Source organism: Indicator indicator, chromosome 10 (assembly GCF_027791375.1).
Source record: "Indicator indicator isolate 239-I01 chromosome 10, UM_Iind_1.1, whole genome shotgun sequence".
NCBI lineage: Eukaryota > Metazoa > Chordata > Aves > Piciformes > Indicatoridae > Indicator > Indicator indicator.
This window is the reverse complement of record NC_072019.1, coordinates 35,748,477-35,774,329: the sequence shown is the minus strand read 5'-3', so window position 1 is coordinate 35,774,329 and position 25,853 is coordinate 35,748,477. Positions and strand designations below refer to the sequence as shown.

At 43.5% G+C, this 25,853-nt stretch overlaps 1 protein-coding gene across 1 annotated transcript; it reads right to left on the bottom strand.

Annotated features, from left to right (window-relative positions):
* Positions 1 to 501: 501 nt before the first annotated feature.
* On the bottom strand, positions 502 to 9,646 carry DMRTB1 (DMRT like family B with proline rich C-terminal 1). Its single transcript, XM_054384582.1, is given in 5 exon segments — positions 502 to 608; positions 3,551 to 3,695; positions 4,327 to 4,538; positions 6,166 to 6,821; positions 9,606 to 9,646. Coding segments are annotated over 5 exon segments (1,161 nt in total).
* Positions 9,647 to 25,853: the final 16,207 nt, after the last annotated feature.

The following is a 25,853-nucleotide window of genomic DNA, read 5'->3' as shown; positions in this document are numbered from 1 at the left end:
AAACTTAAATGTATGGATTGGACTAATTATTCTGCTAAATGGTGTTTTGTCCTAGTTTCCTAGGCAGTTTCTACACACCTTTAACAGAAGCCCTTTAGACACAAACAGGGCTGCTCAATTTCACCTGTACTGAGTTAACATTGAGATTACGTGTAAAAAACATCAGGGACATTCAAAATGAACATGAGAACACTAGGGAATGTCTCAGAGACTTCACTGCCAAGTCAGGGAGCCATCTAACCACAGCAAACAAATTCAGTCATAATCATTTGCTGCTTCCACCTGCTTAAGGAGGAAAGGGATTTGGTAAGACTACAGAAAAGCTTTTAGGAACAAGGGCTTCACAGAGCTAGAGAGGCAGAGCTGGGAGCCTGGTAGTTTTACCATGATCATACAGCGAGGCAGGTACTCATCTAGCTGTGGTGACTGCTCACTGATAACTAACACTCTCCTCAGTGACTGAAACAGTGCAGCCTGCTACTCAGCTCTTCTCCAGCCCATTCACTGTTCAGAACATGCAGGCAGGGCTTTGCTCGTCTCTTCTGGGGAAGAGGATGGTTGGCCAGGTTCACTAACCACCCCTGAATCCTGACTGTCAGCTTCAGTAGCTGAAACAGAAATGAAGAATAGAAAATGGTTAGAATTAAACAAGAGAATTCCCCCCAAACCCTGTACTTCAGTTTGCATTACACCTGGTATCCATCACATTTCTAGAGGTAAATTCTCAATGCACAATGAGTTTTGTCAATCCAGTTTGGTTTTGAGGCAGTTCATACAAAGGTGCTTGGCATCAAGAGCTGAGATAGAGCACTTCAGACAACAGCTGATTGTTTCAGCTATGCTTAAAGAAAGGTAGCAAGAATGCTTCAAAATGGCAAGTGTTGAAGCTGCACTGGAGGAGTATGAAGCAGCCTCATGAGACCCACTGCAGTGCCTTTGTGACACTCCTGTCAGTTTTCAAAGGCCTGGACAGACTGAATAAACTCTTCTTTGGAAGAAGAGTTGGATTTTAATTTTATAAAGTAGCTCCTTGCCAATTTGCATAAAAAGCTCCCTAATTTCCTCACAGGTGACTTGGGATTTTGTTTTTCTGTGACTTGCTCTTGTAAGAACCCAACAAATCTGCACTCTCTGCTCAGATGCTGTACTCAGTGTTTGACTGGATACACTTTGTGTTTGCTTTGTCAAACCATTACTAGGCAATACTACATGAGATCTTTTTCAGACAGAACTTTTCTAGTTTTAAATTCATCTTCATCTCAGATTCCCCTGCAGAGATCACAAACATTTATCCTCACCAGCTGTCCCCTACTAGAGTTTTCTCCATCTAGTTTCCTGCAAATTCTGCCAGAAAGCCCATTCCACCTCAGTTCTGGAGGTCTGTCTGGAGGAAAGATGTTCTCAAGTCTAACTGCAGATTTGGGTCAGTTCCTTTCTTGGGGAAAAAAGACATGATGGAATCCTAACACATCACAGTGCACAAAATGTTACAGATTTCTCTTCTTTTTTCAAGGATCTTGAATACCAAAATCAAAGAATGATGAATTTTATTGTAGCTTGCCTCTCCATCTGTACCCTTGGCTGGCAGGCTGTTTTGTGTGTGACTTCATGCAGAACTATTCCCCCTCCCTGTGTCACAGTTGCAAATTCCTACATATCCTGGAGCATAAATGCTATGTAGTGGAATTAATTTGTACCTTTTCCACTAGTACTAAGAAAACTGGGTTGTTCTTTCAGCAGCACGATGTGTGATGCATTGTTTCCTATGGCTGTGTGCCTGGGTTGTGATTTCACTACTGTGAAATACAGCTGAAGTCATTAGATGGCATTTTTCTCTCTGGGGGGTGCTCTCTTGACCTCCCTTCTCTATCCAGTGTCCTGTTTTCATGACTGTTTGGTCAGCACAATTTCACTCTACCAGTTCAGGACTGGGTTTTCTCCATCTACCTCATGCAATGCCAATAAATCTCCCCATGTCCCTCATGTCTGTCTGCTACTCCCAGTTCTTCCCATTCCCACACACTCCATCAGAATAGTTGCAGTTCCCTACAGGTACTGCTGCTGCAGTATCCCCCAGATCTTTTGTCCCTTTCAAATCACAAACCCCATTAATCCTCACATACAATTTCTGATTTCCTCTCTTCCTCTCAAACTCAGCCCATATATTTGACCTCCACCACACCAGCATCTCGTACACACTCCATCAAAGCCCTAACTCCTGTGTCGGTGTTTGAAAATAACTTTGCACTTCTACACTATTTGCGCATCCCCCACACTGCCATCTTCTTCATCTTCACCTTGTCAACTGCACCTCCTGCTGGTTCGTCTCTGGCTTTCTAGCCAGACAAGGAGCAGGTGTGCTCTGGCTGCTCTGGAGACGTGTGCCCACTGCCGAGCTGACTGGCAGGCACTTGGCCAAGGTACGCACATGTCAGTCAGCAATCAAATGTGAGCTGACAACCAGCTAAACACCACGACAAGGCTGCAAACAAACCCTTTTGTGGGAGGCATCTGTTTCCCTTGCAGATCAATATTATGTAGGCCTGTGATCACAACAGATATGTTTGGCTGCAAATAACTAATCAGTTGAAAAGTTATGAGAAGAGTGACATTAAGAGCAAATGAGACTGCACCAGCCTTATGTTGTTGAGAAACCAGGCCAAAAAAGCCCCAACTCATATTGTGTCCTTCATAACCACCATCAACATCTTTCCAGTTCAAATCAGGTAATTAATACTCCTCTACTTCTTCTCCCTCTTACACAAGAGATTTGATTTTTCACTGGGTGATTATTGTAATCTTTCATAAATAGTCAGATTAACTACTTTTTATTCTCATGTTCAAGAGGAAGACCAAAATGTTTTTTATTTTGCTGCATTTTCAAAATAAAGTTAAAACAAACCAGCCTGTTCAGGGCTCAGGGGTAATATTCTGAGCAGATCTACCCTCTTGTGGTCACCACTAGCTGCAGCCGAATGAGAAACTCAAACACAATCAAAATATGCTCACATGTACATAAAAGAGACCTGAAAGAGAAGGGCACAAAGACTTAACCTATGCCAGAAATTTTAAATCCTGTGATTCTGACATCAACTTGAAGAGTCAGTCTTTCATTTACAGCCATTTTCAGATGAGCAAGAAATTTCATAGTATTCTTGCTAAGCACTAATCTGCAGTTTTAAAAAATGTTGTCTAAATTGCAACAAAGCCAAGTAGTTTTTAAACCATGTCCTGCAAATTAGCCATTTAGAAAAATATTTTCATTCTGGAATAGGTCTCAGGCTTGGGGCCTTCAACATCTGAGTGAGACTGAGGTGCTTGTCAGATGGAAAGTCCAAGCATGTCATGCTGCTTCCCCGCAAAGTCAGCCCCTCCCAGAGCTGTACAAGCTGACAGTTTGTCCTGGACTTCAGGGTCTCAGTCCTGGCTCCATCACAAGTATCTGGGAACCCCTGTAAACTAGCTGGAATCTGGGTCTCCACCTCTGTGGTTAGATACTGAAACAGGGCCAAAACTGGATCTCCCAGGGCTAAACTCAATACTTCCTTACCATGTGCTTCCTTGGTTGTTTCATCCATGATGTTCAGTGAAAGAGGGGGAGGAATGTAATGAATCCCTGGCAGAAGTCCTGGTGGGATGAACTGAGGCAAAGGAGCATAGTAGCCTTGCTGGAAATCTCCACCTTCATTTGGAATCTGAGGAAACACATGAAGCAAAGCATCCTTCATCTAAAGACTCTTTCTCAGTCTATATCTGCAGAGTCAAACAACGTGTTTCCAGTTTTACCTGTGAATATTGCATCTTCTATCTGTTTTGTGGCTATATGCTGCCACATCCGAGCACATATTAGATGTGCAGTCTATGCATAGTGCAATATGCTAAAACTGAGAAGTAGCAGCTCCTCAGACCATGTCTCAGCTGAAGCAGACCTTCTGAGTCTTTGTCACCTGGTCTGGCATCTCACTAGAGCAGGTGGTTTAAATGAGGAGCAGCTCACCTTCATCACTGACCTGCTGCACTTGCCACTGAGCAAGTCTGCAAGGCTTCATGCAACAGAGACAACCTAGGAATAGGCTCCTTGCCACCACCTCCCTGATAGTTATGGGTTTTTCCCTGGGCCCAGTGAAGTGAGTGGCTCAGACCACATCAAGAGGCTTCTGTGCCCCAAGAAGCACCTCACAGCTCTGGTTTTCTTCAGCATGATTTATCCAAATGCTGTGGAGTAACTGATAAGCAGGGTAATGTTTCATGGGTACTGGAACAGCAAGAAGGCAGCTGAAGGGAAGGACAGTAGGATTTCCACAGCTAATCCCCACTGCTACTTACTGACACAGAAGCTGCATTCCCTGGCCCAGCGCTGCTAGGAACATGTCGGAAACCTCTCTGAAGTGACATCCCTGGAGGTGACTCATTGATGGCAAATCCCATGGGAAATGGGCAGTAAGGATATATCGCAGAACACCCAGGGTACACTTTAGGATGTTCTTTCTCCGGGTATTCTGGGTTGACCATGTATTCTGTAGGAGAAGCAGGGTGAGCTAGGAAACAATGATAGGAAACCAAATAGAAGTATCCATGTAATTCTCTGGAGCTCGCTAGAAGTATCTGCGGGACCAAATTCCACTCTCAGCTAGAAGAATCTGTCCCTTTGCTTTCATGCTTAGCTCCTTAGGAATTTATTTTGTGGGTTTTTAAGGAACTAAGGAAGGGTGCAGCTGATGATAGTGCAGAATGATCTGCCTTCTACCTTGTGCATTGTGAACCCAGTCCTTCGTAAAGCAGTGGCTGCAGAATCTTATTCAGTACATCAGCAACAGAAAACAACCTACCTTAAGACTCTGAACTACAGCAGAACTTGAAACAAAAATCTACAGTAAAAACCAGAGTTGTAATTTTAGTCCTTTCTGTCTCTTCTTAATTTACAGACAAGGCATTTTCAGTTGCAGAAATCAGTTACTCTTGGATTTTATCTTGCATCTTGAATCTTATGTGGCCTCCCTGAAGTCTTAAAAACAGAAAGTGATTATTTAAGTACAGATAGGGTCTTTCTTGTCTGCACAACCTTCTGTTGGTAAAGTGGCAGAATTTACTTTGGAGCAGACTGACCTCTGCAGTACTATAATTGTATTATTTGTCTCTAACCATTTTTCAAACTGTTCAGAAATGTTAGTAAGAGAGGGACTGCCAGGCATCTGTACAGCTAGCATCATCCATAAACGTTATTTTCTTAGGAAACAATGCTAAAAAAACAGTTATTGACAGTTTAGGTGAGAACCAAAAATGCCTGAAGTAAGTCTTTCTTTTGGGCTTTTCAGCACAGTGTTTTGTCTTGTAGGCTGCCAGCTCTCCAGAGGCTGACTAATGACCACTGCAGTCAGTAGGGATTTCCATGAATGCACTCTAGTAAATAGTAATAGTATGAAGGCAAATGGTAATGAACTAAAGTCACACCAAAGACTATTAAAGGAAGCGATTTAAGAGGTCACAGACCATACAGCTGTTCCACCTGCAAAATCTATGCTCTGCTCTTACACACCAAAAGCACTTTCATACCAAGTGATCCCAGTCAAGTTCAATCTTTGCTACAGGAATTAAGGCCACAAGGTCTCTTTTTTACAGTGCCATCATAAATTGCTTACTTCAGTCAACTGCAGCAGTAACTTCCCCATTTAACTGCCATCACTGACTTTTCTTTATATTTGTGTGATGGAGGCTTGTGCATGAGCACCTACAGTGCAGTGGATCGCAGTGGATCACAGTTTGGTTCCCTCTGCCCCACTCCCACTCCCCCCTCGTCCCCCCTCGTCCCCCCTCCCCCCGATTAAATTCCCTCTGTGAAAAGCCATTTGCTTAAGCTTCAACTTTGCAGAGAGCAGCAAGGCTGAGTACATTGCTCCTGCCACTGCAGAGCCAAGTGACCCACACTGCAGCCCCTGCAAAAAGGAGAATAAATGCAGGGTTGCATATTCAACATGCAAGCCAAGCAGCTGTGTCCACTCGGGAGGGAAGGCAGAAGAGACAGCAGGAATGGCTTCCCAGGGAGCTGGAGACTGAGGAACCAGCAGGTGCAAACTGCACAAATGGCAGGGTTTGGTGGGAGGAGGACAGTGAATGCAGAAAGAAAGACGGTGGGGCAGGGAAGAGACTTTGGAGACAGGGCCTTACCGTAGTCCCAGAAGGGAGGACTGCCAGGAGGTGGTAGTGGTGGTCCCCTGCATGCCATGCTTTTGCCTTTGCTGCTGGTGGGCTGGGCGCCCTTTATCCCCCCATGGCCACTCTGCTCCTGGCCACTGGCCACTCCAGCAGCTCCCTCAGGGTCCTCGCACACAGGCGTGGGCTCTGCGACTGTGTCAGCTGGGGGGTCGGGCAGCTGCTCCCTCAGGGCCTTCTGGGCTGCCATGATCTTCTGCCGCTCGGAGATGAGGGAGCACTTGTCACACTGGCAGAGCTTCCAGCGGCAGTGGCCGGCGTGGCCCTTCACCGGCACCACGAAGCCGTGGTTCCGGCAGCGGGAGCACTTAGGGGTCCGCAGAGCTGCCTTCGATGCCACCCCCGCAGCCTTCTCAGCCTCCATAGCACCCCCACCTTGCCTTAGCTCCCTGGCAGACGTGGGCTGCCTCCTCAGAGCTTTTATCTAGGGCACGGCCATTACTGCCCCAGAATGTAGCAACTTAGAAAGGCGGGGCAGGAGAGTCCATGGCCATGGGTGGGAAATACCCTGCTCTGGAGGGCCTGTGGCATAGGAGCTGCGTTCCACCCTCAGGCCTCCCCTCCTCAGCCAGGCATGGTGCAGGCTGGAGCCGGACCTCAGGCATGGGGGGCTGGAGGAGGAGAGAAGGGAAAGTGTGTCAACAAAAGCAAGGGGTGACATGCACAACAGTTTAGTAGATTTCAGTGTGTTCATGTATGCTGGAGTGAGGAGGTTTGGATGGGTGTGCATGGCAGTGTTTTGGCACTTTAACATCTGCACTCACTTTCACACCTCTCATGCATTTGCTTTTAATAGGCACAGAATTTGGGTTCCATTTTGTTTCCAGTTTGCAGCATGCTTCTCTTGATCAGCAGGAGTGACGGCCTCAGCAGAGAAAAATGAAACAACACTGTTTCATCATTCTGTGTTTCAAACAAGGGTACTAAGATGACGGCAGAAAGCATATGTTGTTCAAAGACCTGTCTCCTTTTCTTGGAATTCCTTCTCTGGATAGCAAGACAGGCTTTCAATTAAAATACAAGAATGCTCCAGTTCCAGTTGTGCTTAGAAAGCACTTGGGACTTTTTACTGCTGATAGCTCCAAACATACTAGCCCATTTCTATGAGAAAACTCTCCATTTTGCAGTGAAAGGAACACTGCTCATTTTTCTTACACATCGTAGCTAATTTGGTTTTAAAACCCTTCTACATTCAAGAGAATACCGTAAAAATAACCCAGCAAGTACTTAGGTTGGGTTTTACCTATGTGTTTCAAAAGAATTAGGTAATATCAGTCTCTTGCTCTGAAACAGCAGCAGCCTTGCAGAATCCCTTCCTTTGGAGCAAACCCTCCTGCGAGACTTGGGTGCACCCCTCAACACCCAGCAGGGTGAGGCCCCAGCATAGCAGGCCCTGTAAGAGCTTGACCAACAGTCTGGTTTGCCTTAGTGAGCAGCCAGGCCCTGTGCCCTGCAAATCCCCAAGGCTCAGCCTAGATTCAGGCTTCAAAACACACATTAGATCTTTGCATGAGTTCTGCAGGTTTCCAGTAGGATTTCCTTTCCTGGGGAGAAGTTTTCCTAAGTGCAGTACTGGCATACGACCCCGGACTTGCCCTTACAAGCAATTCAGACCCAATTCCTCAAATGCACACAGTCCTTAGAATCCCAGCCTACGCATTTTGCTATCACAGTTGCAGACTGACTCTTTGGTAGCTGCTTTGTGTGAGGGGCAGTCTGCCATGCTTTGCACGCATGCAGTCAGGGATCCGGAGCAGGGCCAAATATGCCCAAGCATACAGCAGGTCACACAGGAGCACTTTAGAAACTGCGTGCTGGGTTGCATGCACATCAGGCCCCCCCACCCCCACTCCCCCCAGCTGTAGACCATTTTCCCCAGAAGATTTCTAATGCTTTATCTAGAAGGCCAGCTCCATGTGCCTGGGCATGTGTGCACTGTGGCTAAATATCCTTGAAAATGTGACCTGAACATGTTGCCAGCTTCTGCCTAGTTCAGAAATGTTGCCATTTCTGCCTACTTCTGCCTGCAACAGAAGCTACTCTTGAAGACAGTATTGAAATGATTTTCACTTGTGCTGGGGCCTTGGTATTCATAGACAGAAAATATATTCCTGATTTTCTGCTCCATCTTTTTGCTGCGTGTCGAGGATGTGTGTGTTTAGCTGTAGGACGAAAGAGGAGGGCTGACGCATTTTTAAACCCTGTAATTCTATCTTTCCATAGATATACCATCTGTGGTCAGTGGGCTACTTTAAACAGTGGAGGAGAATGCACATGTTCCCCAGGAACTTCCTGTTCCCAGTCACATAATACTGGTATTTGAGACATTTACTCAAACACACTTAAATGTCTCTCGCTTCTCACTTGAGAGGGTAAAGCAGTCATGGGCTGTAGCAGTTTCTCTGTTAATAAACCAGGACTTCCAAAGCCATGTGGCTTTGTCCTTTGCACGATTTTCACCTGAGCATTCAGGGTTTATTATACTCCACATGTAATTTGTTTGGAACATAACTAGACTTGCTTTTTATGGTTTACTTTGCTTCTGAGGTAAATATTTCTGCAGGCAGCTTGAAGATTTCTGCTATTGCACTCCTGTTATGTGTTTATGTATGCATTTGAGTTAGCTTATCACACAGAGGAGACAGAACCATTTCAAAATGCATTTTGGGAATGAGTTATAGAATTGTATGTGGATGCAGCCTCGTGTCCTGTAGTTATTATTTGAAAGAAATAAGATATAATAAAGACTCTTTTATATAAAATGACTGAGGTTAGCTCTTTCTGTAACACATGGTGGGAGTGGAGCATAGAGTGTGTACAGACGAAGTTCTGTATTAAAATAGCATTTATAAGAATTATTATCTTACCAAAATGAAAGGAAAGCAACCTGCTGATTTCATGTTACTGAACTCAATAGCAATAATGTCTCTACTTCTTTCCAACTCCTGAATCATATGAAGTGTATGCTTTTGGTATTCAGTTTGCTTTGCCCATGAAACAATGAGGAATAAACAATTCAGCTTAAAAAGAACAAATCAAAAGACTGCCTTTAAAATGAATAGCGGAGAATTTGGTTTGTTTTTCTCTCCTTCTCAGCTTTCCAGCTAACATTTCAAGCAGTAAATGTTTTTTGGCAAGGAAATTGTTCTGCTTAGATCTGACATTTCACAAAGCAATAGCAAAGAAATTTGCTCAGTCTGAGATCTCCATTAACAAATATTTGCAAACTTGCTTCAAAATAAATGTTTTCTTCTGCATAGCAATCAAGAATAGCATTCAAGTTTTTAAGACATCACATATGAAGATGAAATCCGCTCTTCAAAAATTCTTTTAGTAGTTTGGCAGTATCCATTATGTGCTGCCATGAGTCATTATGTAAACATTGATGGAGTTACGGTATTATCAGCTCTTCTGTCTTAGAACTGATTAGTCCCATGTTTACGGCTATCAGTTATGGTATAATCAACATGGGGACATTTACCTGCAAAGGCAGAACTGCCCCAGGAGGATCAACCAAGCTTCAGATGATCCCCACTACCACACCCAGCCCCATTCTGTTATCCAGCTGTAGCAAATACCTTGACTCCACCTGAGGACTGCTAACTAGCATCACTCACTCTTGAGTTTACAGGGAGACTACTGAGGCTTCCCGCACTGTCTGAGGAGCTTGCAGGTTAATTTCTCACCTTATTCAAGTCAGGTCTGGTCCATTGGCTGGCAGGAAATCTCTAAACTGCCAAGGAACATCCATACTTCCTTCCCTGTCTTGTTGCTGGGTGGAAGCTGTTATCACCTCCTATATAACCAGCCCCTGATGTATTAGTCCCTTAAAATATAGCTTGATTATCTGTTCTGCAGTCATGTAAGTCTTCTGTCAATCCATGTGGCTAGAAAATCAGGCTTCCTTCCCCTCCTGCCTCGATTAGATGACTGCTATAGCCTTTCCTGTGAAGACATATGCTACCTTTCTCTGCTCTTACACACTCAGAAGCCTTCAGCAAGGATTGTTCTGGATGATGTTGTGCATCCTTTTGCCCACCTCCCATTTCTTTTTTGCGTTAGTTACATCCTGCTTATCTCCCCTTTCATAAGAAAAGAGAAATCCCTTTCACGTTTTATCCATATCATACCCCTCAACTCACATTCACTGTCCAGATGTGGACACCTGGCTTCACCTGGCCCAGAATATTGTTACTAAACTAGTTAATAGTGGTAGGATAGTTAGCATTGATAGCACACCTTCATGCTGTCTTCTGTAGTCATCCTCAGAGGCTGCTTAGAAAAAGCACCTAAGTCTTTAAAGCATCCTCAGAATGACTGTGTTATAAACCCTTTCTTTCACAGCTGAGCTCACACTGGTGCATATCCATCAATGATATCTGCCACAGAATTTCAAGGTTTAGCTATCTGCTGACATGCTTATGAGGCTGTCTAATCCTGCCCAAAGCAAGCTTATGAATAAAGTTCTTTGGGTTGCTGCTGTAAACTGTATTTTCCACCTTCCTAATCCCTGTAAAATTGTACTGTAGTAAACATTTTTAGAAGTATGAGGAAAAGTGCAGTCTAGCAACAGTTCAATGCGATTAGATCCTATCTACCATAGGATTTGAAATGGCTAAAGTGTGTTTGGGTTACACCACTTCAAACATCTCCCCTGCTTCAATTGTTATAAACAGAGTCACCTTTTCAGTTCTCTTCCAGTGTCAGTTCCTTTATTGAAAGTGTTGTCTTCATTAATTCCAACAGGAATCCCAACTGGGCTGGATTTTTATCTTGTTGTTACACGAGTTTTAAATGGAGCACAAGTAGATGCTCATTTTCATCTGCTGTGTCAAAAAGGTGAAACTTCATGATGTGATCAGAGGAAACTGGGTGGAGTTCACATAAATTTAAAGTACAAAATGTATAAATGTTACATAAAGCACTTCTGGTTTCTTTACCAAGTAGAGGTTGAGTACTTGACATTGGGATCTTTTTAATGTATAACTAAGTTCTTAAATATTAATAATGGAGACTTTATCAGTATGACTGCTTTTTGTGTATTGTAATGAGCTCTATTTATGAGAAAAGTAATAGTAATTAAACTGGAAAGTGTGTTATCTAGTTAGTTCATGAGTACCAGAAAGACAGGGTTGGACAGGGACAGGCTGCACAGGGGGGTTGTGGAGTCTCCCTCTCTGGAGATATTCAAAACCTGCCTAGATGTGTTTCTGTGTGACCTTGTATAGGTGATCCTGCTCTGGCAAGGGGGTTGGACTGGATGAGCTTTCGAGGTCCCTTCCAGCCCCTAACATTCTGTGATTCTGTGACAAGGAGAGGAGTCAACCCCAACAAGGAAACAAAACACATACCAGTCCTTATTCTTCATTAATAGATCTGCTGTACGAGCAGGGAATAAAATGTATGTAGGGGGAAAGTACGAGACAGACACAAATACACACACAGAGATCCTTTCCCCAAGTGGGTGATGAAGTGTTTTAAAATCCCTATCTATGAAAACATAGATCTTTGCTAAAAATGCTCTGTGAACAATGTTCAGCTGGTTTGATCACTGTATCATCAAAGTCTGGGTGTTTCTGTGTAACCTGCTATCTAAGAAACTCAATAATTGTCCCTTTTGTTCTTTAGAAGGTCACCTTTGTGGTCACTAATAAAAAAGAGAACCTGAAAACCCACAGAGCAGCCCACTCTGTCAGTGCTGTGGCAGCTGCAGGGCTGCCTTAGTACCAGTACCATTTTACATTAGGAAGCTCCCAAATTTAGTGGGTTTTAGCCTGGATACCACCAGGCTTGTCAATCAGTCTTCTGCCTAGAGAAATAAACAATTTTAAATGCAGAGTCCCCATTCCCCTTCCCCTCAGCTATAGTTCTTGTCATGCTCTCTTAGGCACAAAGAACAGAAAATCAGATTTGAATCCTCCCAAACAGCAAAAGAGAGATTTCATGCAGCAACTGCCATGCTTGCCACAGGATGTAGGTGGCCCATTTAGAGTCGTCTTTGCTTACCACCTGTTTGGTGCTGAAATTGTCACATTACGTTGTCAGCAAGCCTAAAGCAATGCTAATAGATAGGTAAGGCAGGAGACAGCTGAAAGATTACTACAAACAAGAAGAGGAGTTGCTGTGGGCAGGATTCCGTTTGGGATTGTCAACAGTGGTACATATCCCACATTTGCTAACTGTGTTTCTCCACCCCTGCATCTGAATTAGATTTCAGAATATCTGAAGTTGTTCAAACAATGCAAAATAAATAAACCCAGCTGTTTGCCATAATTTCTTCTTCTTCAGCCTAGAATCTTCACAAATACTTCAGTGAAGCAAATCACAGAACCATAGAATCATGGAATCAGAGAATCACGGAATCACAGAATCACAGAATGGTTTGGGTTGGAATGACCTCTGAAGGTCATCTAGTCCAACCCCCTCTGCAGTAAGCAGGGGCATCCTCAACTAGATCAGATGACCAGATACTTGTTACTTACCAGCATAGCATGAAGACTATCATCATAATGTTTACCTTGTAGAGAGAGGACAGGGGAGAATAGTGGTGATTAACCTCTAGCATGCATGCTAGAGCTGGGGTTTGGTATTCATTCCAATAGCAAATCTTCTGCTCTTTGGGCCTAGTTCTGAGACTCCCACTGAGGTGATAAAGCTGCTTGCTGGCTCCTGAACCCCATATGTCAGAGACAAGCTGTGATTTGTAGTGGGGAAGGGAAAAGAAGTACTAGCATTAATGCATTTGCATTAGCTGATTTCAGCCAAGTATGCTGAAGGATGCTCTTCAGAAGCATCCTTTTCATTCTATGTTATTTCCATACAATCTCCCTACAGACAATGGCAACAGAATCTTTCCAATTTAGTTGAACTTTCTAGATTGCATATCTACACTATTTGCATATTTATATGGACTTATGTTTGAGGTGTATTTTCACTGAAGAGGACTTCTACAAATATAAGCATAAAAAGACAAGCTGAAAGAGTGGCTGCCTGTCTCCAAATGGAGGAAGTATAGCTCCTCTCCTCTGACAGACTGACTTTCCTGCTATGTTAACACAACTTGCATTTCTTTCTCCTTCCACCATGGAAACTGTCAATGGGCAACCTCAGCTTGCCCCTGGAAGTCCAGTAACACAATGTAGAAAGTGAAAAATGGGATAGGAGATAAAATTAATGCATTGATAAGGCATCCTTCTACCTCCTTGATGCAGCAAATTACAAAAGGAGAGGCTTATTCAACAATGGACAATAAATCACTTGTGGCAGCAGAGATTATGGACAAAGATGATGTGAAAGTAGCAGAGGGTTTTGACAGATATAATGATAAGAAGACACTGGTGAAAAGCCACAGTAAAGTATTTCACCATGGAAGCAAGAGGGAAGCCAAAGGTGCACATTTTCTTGGTGTTTCATGCATTGTGATCTTCAAGTTAGACTGTCTTTCATCACAGTAGATGGAGCTGTTTGCAAGATAAGCTATTGTGAAGCAGAAAATTAACAAAATCAGATCACAGGTTCTTAGCAGTGTTTCCTTCCAATCTAAAACCAAAGTGATTTTAAGTCAGGAAAGTTTAGTTTGATCAACTCCAGAAAACAAATAGAAAAAGACACTAAATCATCTCTGAAGTTTCCCTGAAGCTGTGGAACCTAACCGTCACAAAAGGTTGCCTTTTGCTGCAGGGTCGTGCTGTTGGAAAGCTTGACCTACACAGCAGTGGCCTCTCCAGGCAGTCCCCTCTTTATCTCTTTCCTCAGCAGCAGGCTGTGTCTCTGGGTGACTGCTCTGCTCCCAGGTCCAGCCTCTCAGAGGCACCACACTTTGGACAACCATAGCAGCCATCAACACGCTCTGGCTCCCAACAACAGCAGAAGGAAATGAAAGGGCAGCTGAATGCCCAGCAGCAGGGCATGCAGCCTTCACCCATCCAGTACACAGATGTAATGTAGCTGCTTGAAAGACTTCTGCTTGTTATATAAAGATGAAATGAAGGGAAATACAAGGTCAGCACTGCTCCCTGATGGCTGCTGGTGGGCAGTGCTCCTTGTTCTGGCTGAACAGCAGCACTCTGTCTTTCTGCATACCTATCTTCATCTTTAAATTAACACCAGAAGCAAACACACACATTTTTGTGTAAAATAAAAAACTGGGTGGTTGAAGTCTTATCAAAGTAATTTCCACTGTATTTAAACTAAGGACAGGGGTTGAATTTCTAGGAGGCAAGATGGGCCTGCTTTGACCTAGCAGTGCAGTAACCCCAGCATGAGGAGTGTACTTCATGCACAGTGTCTCCTTTGGTCATAATGTGCTGAGGTCTGCCTCAGGCATCCTTGGCCTCTACCACCAGAAATGTCTTTATTCCTGAAAGAGAGTTTGCCTTCCAAGGAGAATGAACCCATAGATTTCCCACTCTAATCACATCACACACAGCATTAGTGTTGACTTAAAACATTATTAAGACTCCGATCTCTTAACAGGCACAAACCAGGCTGGGTGCAAAATGAGTTGAGAGTAGCTCTGAAGAAAGAGACTTGGAGGTGTTGGTTGCTGAGAAGCTCCCCAGGAGCCAGCAGTGCCCTCATGCAGCCCAGAAGGCAGCTGTGTGCTGGGCTGCAGCAAGGGGAGTGTGGCCAGCAGGGCAAGAGAGGGGATTCTGCCCCTTGACTCTGCTCTGCTGAGACCCCACCTCCAATACTACCTCCAGTTCTGGTGTCCCCAGCATAAGGACACAGAGCTGCTGGAGAGAGTCCAGAGGAGGCCACAAAGATGATCTGAGGCCTGGAGCACTTCTGCCATGAGGATAGGCTGAGGGAGCTGGGGTTGTTCAGCCTAGAGCAAAGAAGACTCCAGGGGGATCTTAGAGCTGCTTTCCAACACCTGAAGGGATCCTACAGGAAAGCTGCAGAGGGACTTTTCCTAAGGGTGTCTAGAGACAGGACAAGGGGGAATGGTTTGAAGCTGAGGGAGAGCAGGGTTAGACTGGATCTTAGGAAGAAGTTGTTCAGTAGGAGGGTGGTGAGACTCTGGAATAGGCTGCCCAGGGAGGTTGTGGATGCCTCCTGGGGGTGTTGAAGGCCAGGTTGGATGAGGCCTTGAGCAGCTGAGTCTAGTTGAGAGGTGTCCCTGCCCATGGTGGGGAGGCTGGAGCAGATGATGTCTGAGGTCCCTTCCAATCTGAGCCATTCTAGGATTCTGTGAACATGTAACTCCTGTTTTCCATGGACATCAGATCTTAAAGTGTTTGACTGAAACATTCTGTATTGCAGTACTGTAGTGAACGTTCTCCTGTGTGTTTAATGGAAGGTTTCTATTGCAGTGTTTGATGGGACAGAAACATTAACTAATAGCTGCCTATAAAAAAAGTGATTAATAAATTCCATAATGCTGAGTGTTCCTGACTCAGGTGTGTACCTACACCGTTATTGAAATCACATGTTTGCAGTATTTGTATTTTATTTTAACATTCTTTGCCTCAGAAATCATACAAAATCATTCAAATTTGGTATTTTTTAGCAGGTTGTATTCTTAAAGGTTGAAGTGCTAACATTAGTTGCTGTTACTTGCAGTTGGCAGAAATGTTCACAGCATATTTACTGGAAGACATCCAAAGGTTTCCTTGCTCTTTAACAGAAAATCTGTACAAGCCTGTACAGTACAAATCTGTGTTGCATTTTAAGTGATTAACCAGGGACAAAAGAGTAGCTATGATATATGCACTAATTAGATGCAATATCTATCTCTTAAAAAATTCCAGCTTTTTTTAAAAGTGCAGTTCAAAACCAATGCCATTAATTTTCTTTAATAAAGGAATAAGACAGCATCATATCCTAAATAAAATATCTATGTATATTCTTTATTCTGATGAGTCCCAGTTAGTACACATACCTCAGCCCTCTCTTTTCCCAAGTGCTATTTGTTAAGTGTTACAGTTTTTAAAAGAAAAAGCAAATAAACTCATCATTATCTACAGGATATCTTATCTCTGCACATTTCCATTACTGTCAAAGAGAAAAAAAAAAAGAGATTATCACAAATATTTGTGTGGAGGTAGTAAATAAAGTATGATATGGGGATTTCTGGGTAATTGCATAGGACAAATAATTAGAGAACCATCCTTCAAAAATTCCATATTTTAGCCTAGCTGTATTGGCTCCATTGTGCAGACAGTGATCTGTGCAACAGCCCTACCATTGAGAATGGGGAAGTGGTGAATACTGATTGCTAGCCACTTGATAACAAGCCTGGGGAAAGAAGCTGAACTGCCTTCATTACTTCAGTAAGACAAGTGTGGTGGGTTGAAATTACCCCCCAAAATGAAATTGCCAGACCAGCTCAGATGGAAGCAAATGAAGCTCTGTTTATAAGCAAAACTGCAGTCTAGAAATATGAAATGCAATGAATATGTACAAAATATACAATATTTACATGTATTTACAATTTATAAACAACACAAGGACCCCCCTAGAGAAAACCAGGGGCTACCAATAGCATCCCCCTCTCTGGACACTTCTCCCCCTCCACCTTGTACAAGGGAGAGAGAAGAGCAGAGACTAGCTGTTAGCCACAACAAGAACACAGCCAAGGTCAGCAACAGCCAAGCAAAAGCCACCAGCTAGTATCTGCTGGAGCAAAGTCAAAAAGAGAAAAGAGTGAGTTTATACAACTAACTTTATGTTAGTTATCAGACCAATGGGATTATTTAGACCTTATCATTGTTTTCCCTTTACATCCAACGGCAATTTTTACATTCTACTACTTTCTACTCGAGATCTGTGCAAAATTTCCTAGGCATCAGCCTCAAACTGCCACAACAAGCTTTCCTGTCTCTGTATCTGTCCTAGCACTCAGACATGGAGAGCCAAAAGGAATATTTGCCATGAGATTTCAGGAATGCTGTGTACAATGGCATTCATATTTTCATATCTCCACTAGCAGTAAGAAACCCAGAACAGTGTTTAGCTTTTCCACAGATGTCTTCACAGTCGTGACTCGTGGGTAGCTTGTGTTCAACTGATACATCTCTTCCTTGTTTGGTTTCCAAGTGCTGAGCTCCTGCTAATGGTATTTCATCCATACATTGTATGCTGTTAATTTTCATTCCATTGCTGTAATCCCAGTTGTCACAGTATCTCTTTCTTTCCTATATGAGCCTTTAATCCTCTTCTGTATTAGTAATATCTCTCAGTGTTTGCTTTCAGCAAAATTTCATTAGCATCCCCTTCTTGTGTCACAGTCATTACTGAAAATATTAAACAAGCCAGATTCCAGTACTGATCCATTAGGAATCACAATAACACTCCCTGCAGACAGCAGTTCCTCTTCTGGCACAAGCAAGGGGGTTTCATGCTATAGCTTTTTATTTACAACTTACTTTGCAGAAGCATAAGAGATACAGCACTTCTATTGCTTAGAACAGTGATTTTAATCCACAACCATATATTCACTCCATCTGCTTTACCTCTGGCAGACCCAGGTTGCATTCTGTTCCTGTTTGCCACTGATGTCCACTTACAGAGGTGTTTTCTCTTAAAAATACCTTCTAGAGCCTCCAGTGTTGTTGAGGTCACACTAATGCTTGCTGGTTATCCCTTTCTCCCCTTTCTGAAATACAGGAAAGAGCTTTGCTTTTCAGTGGTGACATGCTCCCAGTTGGCAGCTTTATTAACATTCCTTCCTGCTGGACATGCAATTTCACCTGCCAGTTCTTTCAGAGCCCAGGCATGGAGATTATCCTGTGCCTCCAATTCCAGCACTTTACGCTCTTTGAGTTTTTCTTCCACCTCACACAAGATAATTTCCATCTCTATATCGTCACTCCATTTACATGGCACAGCTCTCTTTCCTGGGTAGTTTTATCTTTAATTGCAAAGTGCCTGTCAAAGCAATTCTTATTAGGCTTTATTTTCACAGAATCACAGAATGTTAGGGGCTGGAAGGGACCTTGAAAGATCATCCAGTCCAACCACCCTGCCAAAGCAGGATCACCCAGGGCAGATCACACAGGAACACATCCAGAGGGGTCTTGAATATCTCCAGATATTCTGTGTTCTGTCACCCTCACAGTGAAAAAAAATTTCCTCATGTTTCTGTGGAACTTCCTATGCCTCAGCTTCCACCACTGCCCTTTGTCCTGTCATTGGGCATCACCAAGCAGATCTTGGCTCCATCCTCTTGGCACTCACCCTTTACATATTTACAAACATGAATGAGGTCACCTCTCAGTCTCCTCTCCAAGCTAAAGAGCTCCAGCTCCCTCAGTCTCTCCTCATAAGGAAGATGTTCCACTCCCTGGAACTGGCTCTGCACTGGACTCTGTCAAGCCGTTCCCTGAGGTCCTTCTTAAACTGAGGGGCCCAGAACTGGACATGATACTCCAGATGCAGCATCAGCAGGGCAGAGTAGAGGAGGAGGAGAACCTCTCTGGACCTACTAACCACAGCCCTTCTAATCCACCCCAGAATGGCATTGGCCTTCTTGGCCACAAGAGCACATTGCTGGCTCATGGTCAACCTCCCATCCACTAGGATTTTGATAATAAAGGTAACTTGATAAATCACAGTTCTGTGTGAATTACTAGGCTTTGCTACAATAAACAAAAAAAGCATAGTTTGAGGCTTTGTGTGGACTTTTACAGACAAGTCTATATAATAAACTTGACTGTAAACAGTCCATCCATGCATGGAGGAATGCTAAGACAACATTCCTACTATCAGCCCATGCACTCTTCAGAATACAAATACATCTGAAAAGAATTGGATTGGTGAGGTGCAGCTGGCAAAGCTGAACAGAAACCACTGCACTTAAATGATGTGCAGGATTAGGGATCGCAGCCTGTTATCAGATTATTGAATTCAGGAGCCTGCACTGCATCCCTCTGAGAGTTGCAGAGCAGGGTTATGTTTTTTTTGGGGGGGGATTACAAAGCTTTATACACTAGAGTTTAGGATTGTGAGTGGCTTCTTGTGGGCAAAAATGAGCTGCTTCCCAGGGTAGGGTGAATTCCTGTGGGCTGCTTAGGAAATGGTTATAATTACTCTGAGGGGTTTTAGACTAAGCTTTAGGGGGTAGGGCTGTGAATGAGGACAGTACAATGTTTAGTAATTTGTCCTAACAGATGGACAATTGATAAACAGTCTTTGGTATTTATTATGATAATTATGATAATTAGATGCCACCTTGGGCTAGCTGTAGATACTCAGAAAGTGAGTGTGGGCAAATGGCTGCTCCACCAGCCTTGGATCATTAGAAAACCTGGTATCAGAGAGTCTCACAATAACAGTGCAGTCATTCAAAGGGGAATGGTTTGAAGCTGAGGGGGAGCAGGGTTAGACTGGATCTTAGGAAGAGGTTCTTCAGTAGGAGGCTGGTGAGACTCTGGAATAGGCTGCCCAGAGAGGTTGTGGATGCCTCCTCCCTGGGGTTGTTGAAGGCCAGATTAGATGAGGCCTTGAGCAGCTGAATCTAGTTGAAGCATCCCTGCCCATGGTGTAACAGTCCAAGTATTTTAGCAATTCCTGAACTAGTAAAATTGTTGCTCAGAAAGAACTTTCCTTTAAAGCACATTTCCTGGTTACAGAACACAGCAATCATCAATGTCCTGCTTAAACCAAGCAGTAAAGCAAGGAGAAACTGTTATGTATCTCTTTTAGTAAAGACTATTGGAAGCAAAAATCATTAAAGACCAAATCTGGCCTTATTTATGATCATTTCAGACCAATATAATGCAGTAGAGTCTGCTCTGATGTTTCACTAAAGTAAAAAAAAAAAAAAAAAAAGCTCAGTGTAATGAAATTATGTTAGACTGGTATCAGCATAGGAAAACTCTTCAAAGAATCCTACCAGTGTGTTTTTCCAACAGGGGAGAGTCTGGATCCCAGCTGTTCACATGTGGGCAGCTGGCATGCATACGTCAGACATGCACAGGCACACAGAATGATAAAAGTATCACGGGATTGCCCAGAAGCCTTCAAAGGAGGGTTTCAGTATATCCTCCTCAGATATTTTTTCCCAAACTTTGGTGATTCACTAAATCTTTTCAGCTACCTGACTGACCTGACTGTAAAACAAGGAACATCCTGAACTGTGGCAATGTCTGAACGCCAAGCCTCTTTCTGTGTAAACACAGAACCTGGGCACAGATTGCCTGCAAACTGTAATCAAAATTCTGTGGAGGACACCAGAAGGGCAGCTTGCTCCTCAAATTCAGCCTCTCAAAATCCCCAGGGATTTGCCAACCTCCAGCAGTTCATGTTGCTGCTTGGCTACCTGAGTCTCCTCACTCTCCACTATTCTTTATGTCTGAACAATAGCCCAGATTAAACGCAAATAGTATTTCCATTTAAAGAAAGCAGCAGAAATCTCTGCCTGCCACCCTGTGCCCCCCACCTCCCTCACTGTGCATTGCTGGACTCTTTAGCAGCCAGGGCCCTCCGTGGTTAGAGCTGATGTGCTGCTGCTTGCTCTCTCCTGAAACTGTTGCTGTGTTGTGGGTGGATCTAGGTAAAGAATTCATGAACTAGGTTTTGGGTGGGGTTGTGTTTTTCAGCAGAGTGCTGGTTCTAGAAATTCAAATTAAATGAGATGTCTCTGTCAAGAAAATGTTTTAAGCTTCTGCTAGATCCAATTCCTTTACACCAGGCATTTATGCTTTGTTCCTGTCACAGTGACAGGGGGAAGTTTAATGTGGATGAAAGTATTCTTGTCAAGGACTAATTAGCAGCATTTTATGGATTAGGTGGGTGTTGCCTGTGCAAGGACAGAACCAAAGCAAAACTCATGAGGAGAAAGAGAAGGCGACAGTGATTAATTTGTCCTGCTGCTGGTTCTTAGTGACCTATAAAACCAACACAGCTTTTAGTGTTTACAGTACACCAGGCATTTTAATAAAGAAAAATGGAAACGTACAATACATTTGGAAAGCCTTGAGTGGAAAGCAGTAGTTTGGGAAGTGCAGGCAGATGCAGTAGAAGAAGCTGCTGTGTGGTGCATGTGTGCTCAGGCTTTCAGAGTACAGCACCTGTGCCTGAGGGGCCCTTCATTTAGTGGGTTCTTGTGATGGCTGAAAATCATCTAGTTAATGTCATTCTTCATAGCAAAGGAAACATACTTAAATTACTTTTCAGAGAATATAAAACCCATAATTAAACATTTTCAGACTTCTTTTTAATTATATGGGGTCTACTTTTTATCTTTTGCTTGAGCCTGTGGAGTCTTTCTCTGTATAAACAGGCAATATGATTTTAATTAATAGCCAGTAAAGACCTCAGCATAGAAACAGAATCCTGCAAAAAGAACTCTATTGTGCTCTATTATATGAACAAATCTCTAAAGGAGACTTTAATGTCCAAGTTTTTCTTTTTGAATATTCTTATTCCTCTGAGTAGAATCCAGTTTGGACAGAGGTTAGTGCCCATGACATCTGCCTAGGTCATTTTGCTGCTTGGTGTAGCTGAACTTGCCTGTAGCATTCTTTTTCTTTGTTGGCAAAATGGTGTATTTTTGCCCCTGCATGTCCCTTTTCTCTCTGTTCCCATCAGCATCAGGCTGTGTGCAATGCTAGCACAACCAGAGTAATTCCAGAGATTTTCCTGCAGTGAATTCTCCATGAAACATGGAGTCCAGCAGGGCACCCCAGTCTATGAAGAGAAGTGTTGCTGCTCTCTACTCATTATGTACCACAATACATAAAATATTCCTTTCTTGAGACCACTCTTGTGCTGTGAGCTGTGTTCAGGATGGCAAAAGTCTGTATGTTCAGGCACCTTCACAGAATCACAGAATTAACCAAGTTGGAAAAGACCTTCATGATCATCAAGTCCAATCTATCACCCAATGCCCTCTAACCAAATAAACCATGGCACGGAGTGCCTCATCCAGTCTTTTTTTTAAACACTTCCAGGGACAGTGGCTCTACCACCTCCCTGGGCAACCTATTCCAATGGGCAAATCACTCTTTCTGTGAAGAATTTCTTCCTAACACCAAGCCTAAACTCCACCTGACACAGCTTCACACTGTCCTCTTGTTCTGTTTCTGGTTGCCTGGGAGAAGAGACCAACCCCCACCTGGCTACAACCTCCCTTCAGGTAGTTGTAGATGGCAATAAGGTCTCCCCTGAGCCTCCTCTTCTCCAGGCTAAACAAACCCAGCTCCCTCAGCCTCTCCTCACAGGGCTCCAGACTCTCCCCAGCCTTGTTGCCCTTCTCTGGACATGTTTGAGCATCTCAACATCTTTCTTAAATCCTTTCTTAAATTTGCTTCATGTAAAGTTATAGGGGCACAAGCAACTGAGTTGAAAAATGAAGCAGCTCTCAGAACTTCTCTAAGCAGTGCTAGATGCCAGGTCAGGGAGGTATAAGTCACATCCATCCTTTTGCAAGAATAGGGAGACAAAAGGATGAATTTAGCCCCAAAACTCAATATAAAGTCATTGCACTGTCTCTACACAGTTAATTTTATAGAAAGTGTTTGTTCTGCCTGCATTGTTTCCAGTGTTTGGAACTTCAAATGCAGTCTGTTTCCAAATGCCTTGTTGTTCTTCATACAGCTTTCCTTTCTCTTGCTCTCTTTGTATGCAGTCTGGTATAGTTCATCTGAGAAAACAAGTCAGTTCTTCTTAAGGAGAGCTGGCATTAGACCTGTTTTGAGTGCTTTCATGCTGAATACCCAGGATGATGGCTTCACTGACTTCTCCTTTCTAAAGTCAGGGTGCTGCATATCTTTCATGAAAATGCTGAGGTACCAAAGACCAATGGGTTTACTCCAATACAGCTCATTTAGTCCTACTAAAGTGAAGACAGAATTGTCTGTGTAAAGTCTTCTGCAAAGCCACTTGGCTGTCTTTAGAGAGGGGATCCATTTCTTGAAGATGCCTGGCAACCTATGACACACATTACTGCCGCTTCAAGGGGCTCAGCCTGTGTAGTGCTGTTCTCCAGCTTGCTGTTGGAGCAGATTTAGATTGGATATTAGGAACAGGTTCTTTACTATGAGGGTGGTGGAACACTGGAACAGCTTGCCCATTTGGGGCCCCATCCCTGGAGATATTCAAGGTAAGGCTTGACTGGACTCTGGGCAACCTGATCTAGTTGAGGATGCCCCTGCTGACTGCAGAGGGGGTTGGACTGGATGATCTTTGGAGGTGCCTTCCAACCCAGACGTGGGATGGAATCATAGAATTGTTAGGGTTGGAAGGGACCTTACCTGCCATGAGCCTTTACACATTAGATCAGGTTGCTCAGAGCCACAGCCAGCCAGGCCTTAAAAACCTCCAGGGATGAGGCTTCATCACCTCCCTGGGCAACCTGTTCCAGTGTCTCACCAGAAAGAGGGGTGGCAGTTCCCGCCCAGGGAAAGGTCACCTTCATCCCAGAACCTGGGACCAAAAAAAGTAAAAATTTTCTGTATTAATTCCCTGTGTTCACTACAAAACCTAGAAAGTGACTTTACAAGTGTGACTGCCAGTGTGGCACTGGGAGGTGTAAGAACTGCACAGGTGGGGTTAGGTGGCAGAGTGCTTGTGCTGACACTGCAGAGATTGGTGCTTGCCAAACCGCAGTGTGGGGGAGTTGCAGCAATGAAGCAGGCTCTAGCTATAGCTCTGCTATCTGCACTAGCAGCTCTCAGGCTTCTTTACTCGGCCCTAAGTCCCTTGGTGGGATTTACCTTGGTTTGGGACAGCCGAGATGTGTCTGAAGGCTGCGGCATGGTTTCTGTACGTCGTGCTGCCTTGGAATCAGTAGATGGAGCTCCAAGATAAATCCTTCGAGCCCCGAAGCGTTGCAATCAATTAAACATACAGCTGTTAAGAGACGACAGTAATTACATGGCTAAACGATATCCTTAAATAATCACTAGGGATTTAGATATCTTATTGGAAAAATCTTATCTTATGTACATGGAGACAGAAAAAATACTTCATTCAGTGCTTCTCTGCCAGATCTCTCTGGTGTCTTTCCAAGTGTTTAGAATACTCTGAATGATAGCCAAAGTCATGGCTCAGTGCTCTTGGCCTCAGTGCTTTTTCTTCAACTGCTTATTACAATCTAGTTTATAGAAACCCGCTTCTGATAATGTGCTTCAATTTTCACCCTCTTAAGTTCATTGTATTTTCTCATACACTATGAACAGTACTGATAACCATGGTTTGTGCACTTGACCATGCTGGTCCTTGCTTTCCCAAATTATTGTCTCTATCTAGTGCTATAAAGATTGCTCAGAACCCTGACCCTCTGCTTTAGTGCACTTTTCATTATTCTTCAAATTGTCTTTGAACTCTGCTCTTCATATTTGCTAATTGTTCTGCCTGTTTAAACATCACTTAGAACTTTGGGAAGTGGAGTCTGCTGAGTGCCTGACAAAAATAAAATGCTTTGAGTGAAACAGAAGAAACATCAGCAATAAAAATTAGCCCTTCAACTCTGCTGTCTATAAATGATGCAGTTTTCCACCATATCTTTACTGTGGCATTTAAAAGAAACTATCAAAGCACAAATAAATGGTCTTAAAGTTATTAATACAGTGGCTGAAGATAAGGCAGGAATGACAGTTTGTTTTGTGAGAATTTGAGCTTCAGTAAAATAATTGTCAGAGAGATGCAAACTAATAAGAACAGAGCAAGAAGATTGCCCTGGGGCTTCTTTGCATTGGGTCTGAATTGATGTCCTGTTCTTCACAAGGTGGGATGGGAAACGCTGCTGGTTTTGTCTTGATTTTGGCTGTCTCATAATTTTGTGAAGCACCAGTGAAGCCAAGGTTCTTATGCTGATTTATGGAGACTCTGGCTGCATCCTGTGAGTTAAATAAATATGTATTTGCTGCTTCTGATGGGTAGAAATCCACAGAGAAGCATTACCGATATTATATATTAATGTAAAATGAAATTAGTAGTGATGGGAGCAAATAGGCTGGGGGTTGGACTTTGGATGAAACAGAGGCTTCTTTTCTTCTAACTCAGAGGGGTAGTCATTTCAGGCGGGTGATGGAAAGATGCTAGGATCTAGCATTGCCAACTGTTGGAGATGATGAATCACACATCTTGGGGACCTGTTTCCATCTTCACTTAGATTCCTTCTGGTGATTTTCCTAAGGCTGCATCTTACACTGCATCCCAGCTTACCTTCCTGTACCCTCAGAAGAATGAAACCCAGCTCTGTGAGAAGAGCAGATTGGCGAATTTATCATGTATGTTTCTTGGAGAGGGCAGTCATCAGGGCAGGAATGCAGAGCTGAGTGCCAAAGCTGAGGAAAAATTTCTTCCTGTGGGAGCAGTGCTCAGATGCAGAAGACAAAATCTCTTCCTTAGCTCCCTGCTCCACTATGCTGCAGGGCAGCAGGAAAGTGCACATGTGTATTCTTCTGCAAGTCTCTGCTGTACAATGGATGTTCTTCAGGGGACCAGCTCCCTCCCTCTCTGCTGGAGAGTCTGTGATATAAAGAGCCCGGCATAAGCTGTTTGATAGAGTTCTGCAGTGGAAATGTTCTCTGAGGCTTTACAGAGTTCACCTGCTGTGACCTCTTTGCAATATTTATGAAAATGTTTGGCTAAACTTGTGAGGCCCTGTAAATCCTCAAGGGATCTGCATGAAGCATTTCCATTGATGCTGCTCATGCTTTCACCAAAAACTTTGAGCGCTCATAGAAAAAGAC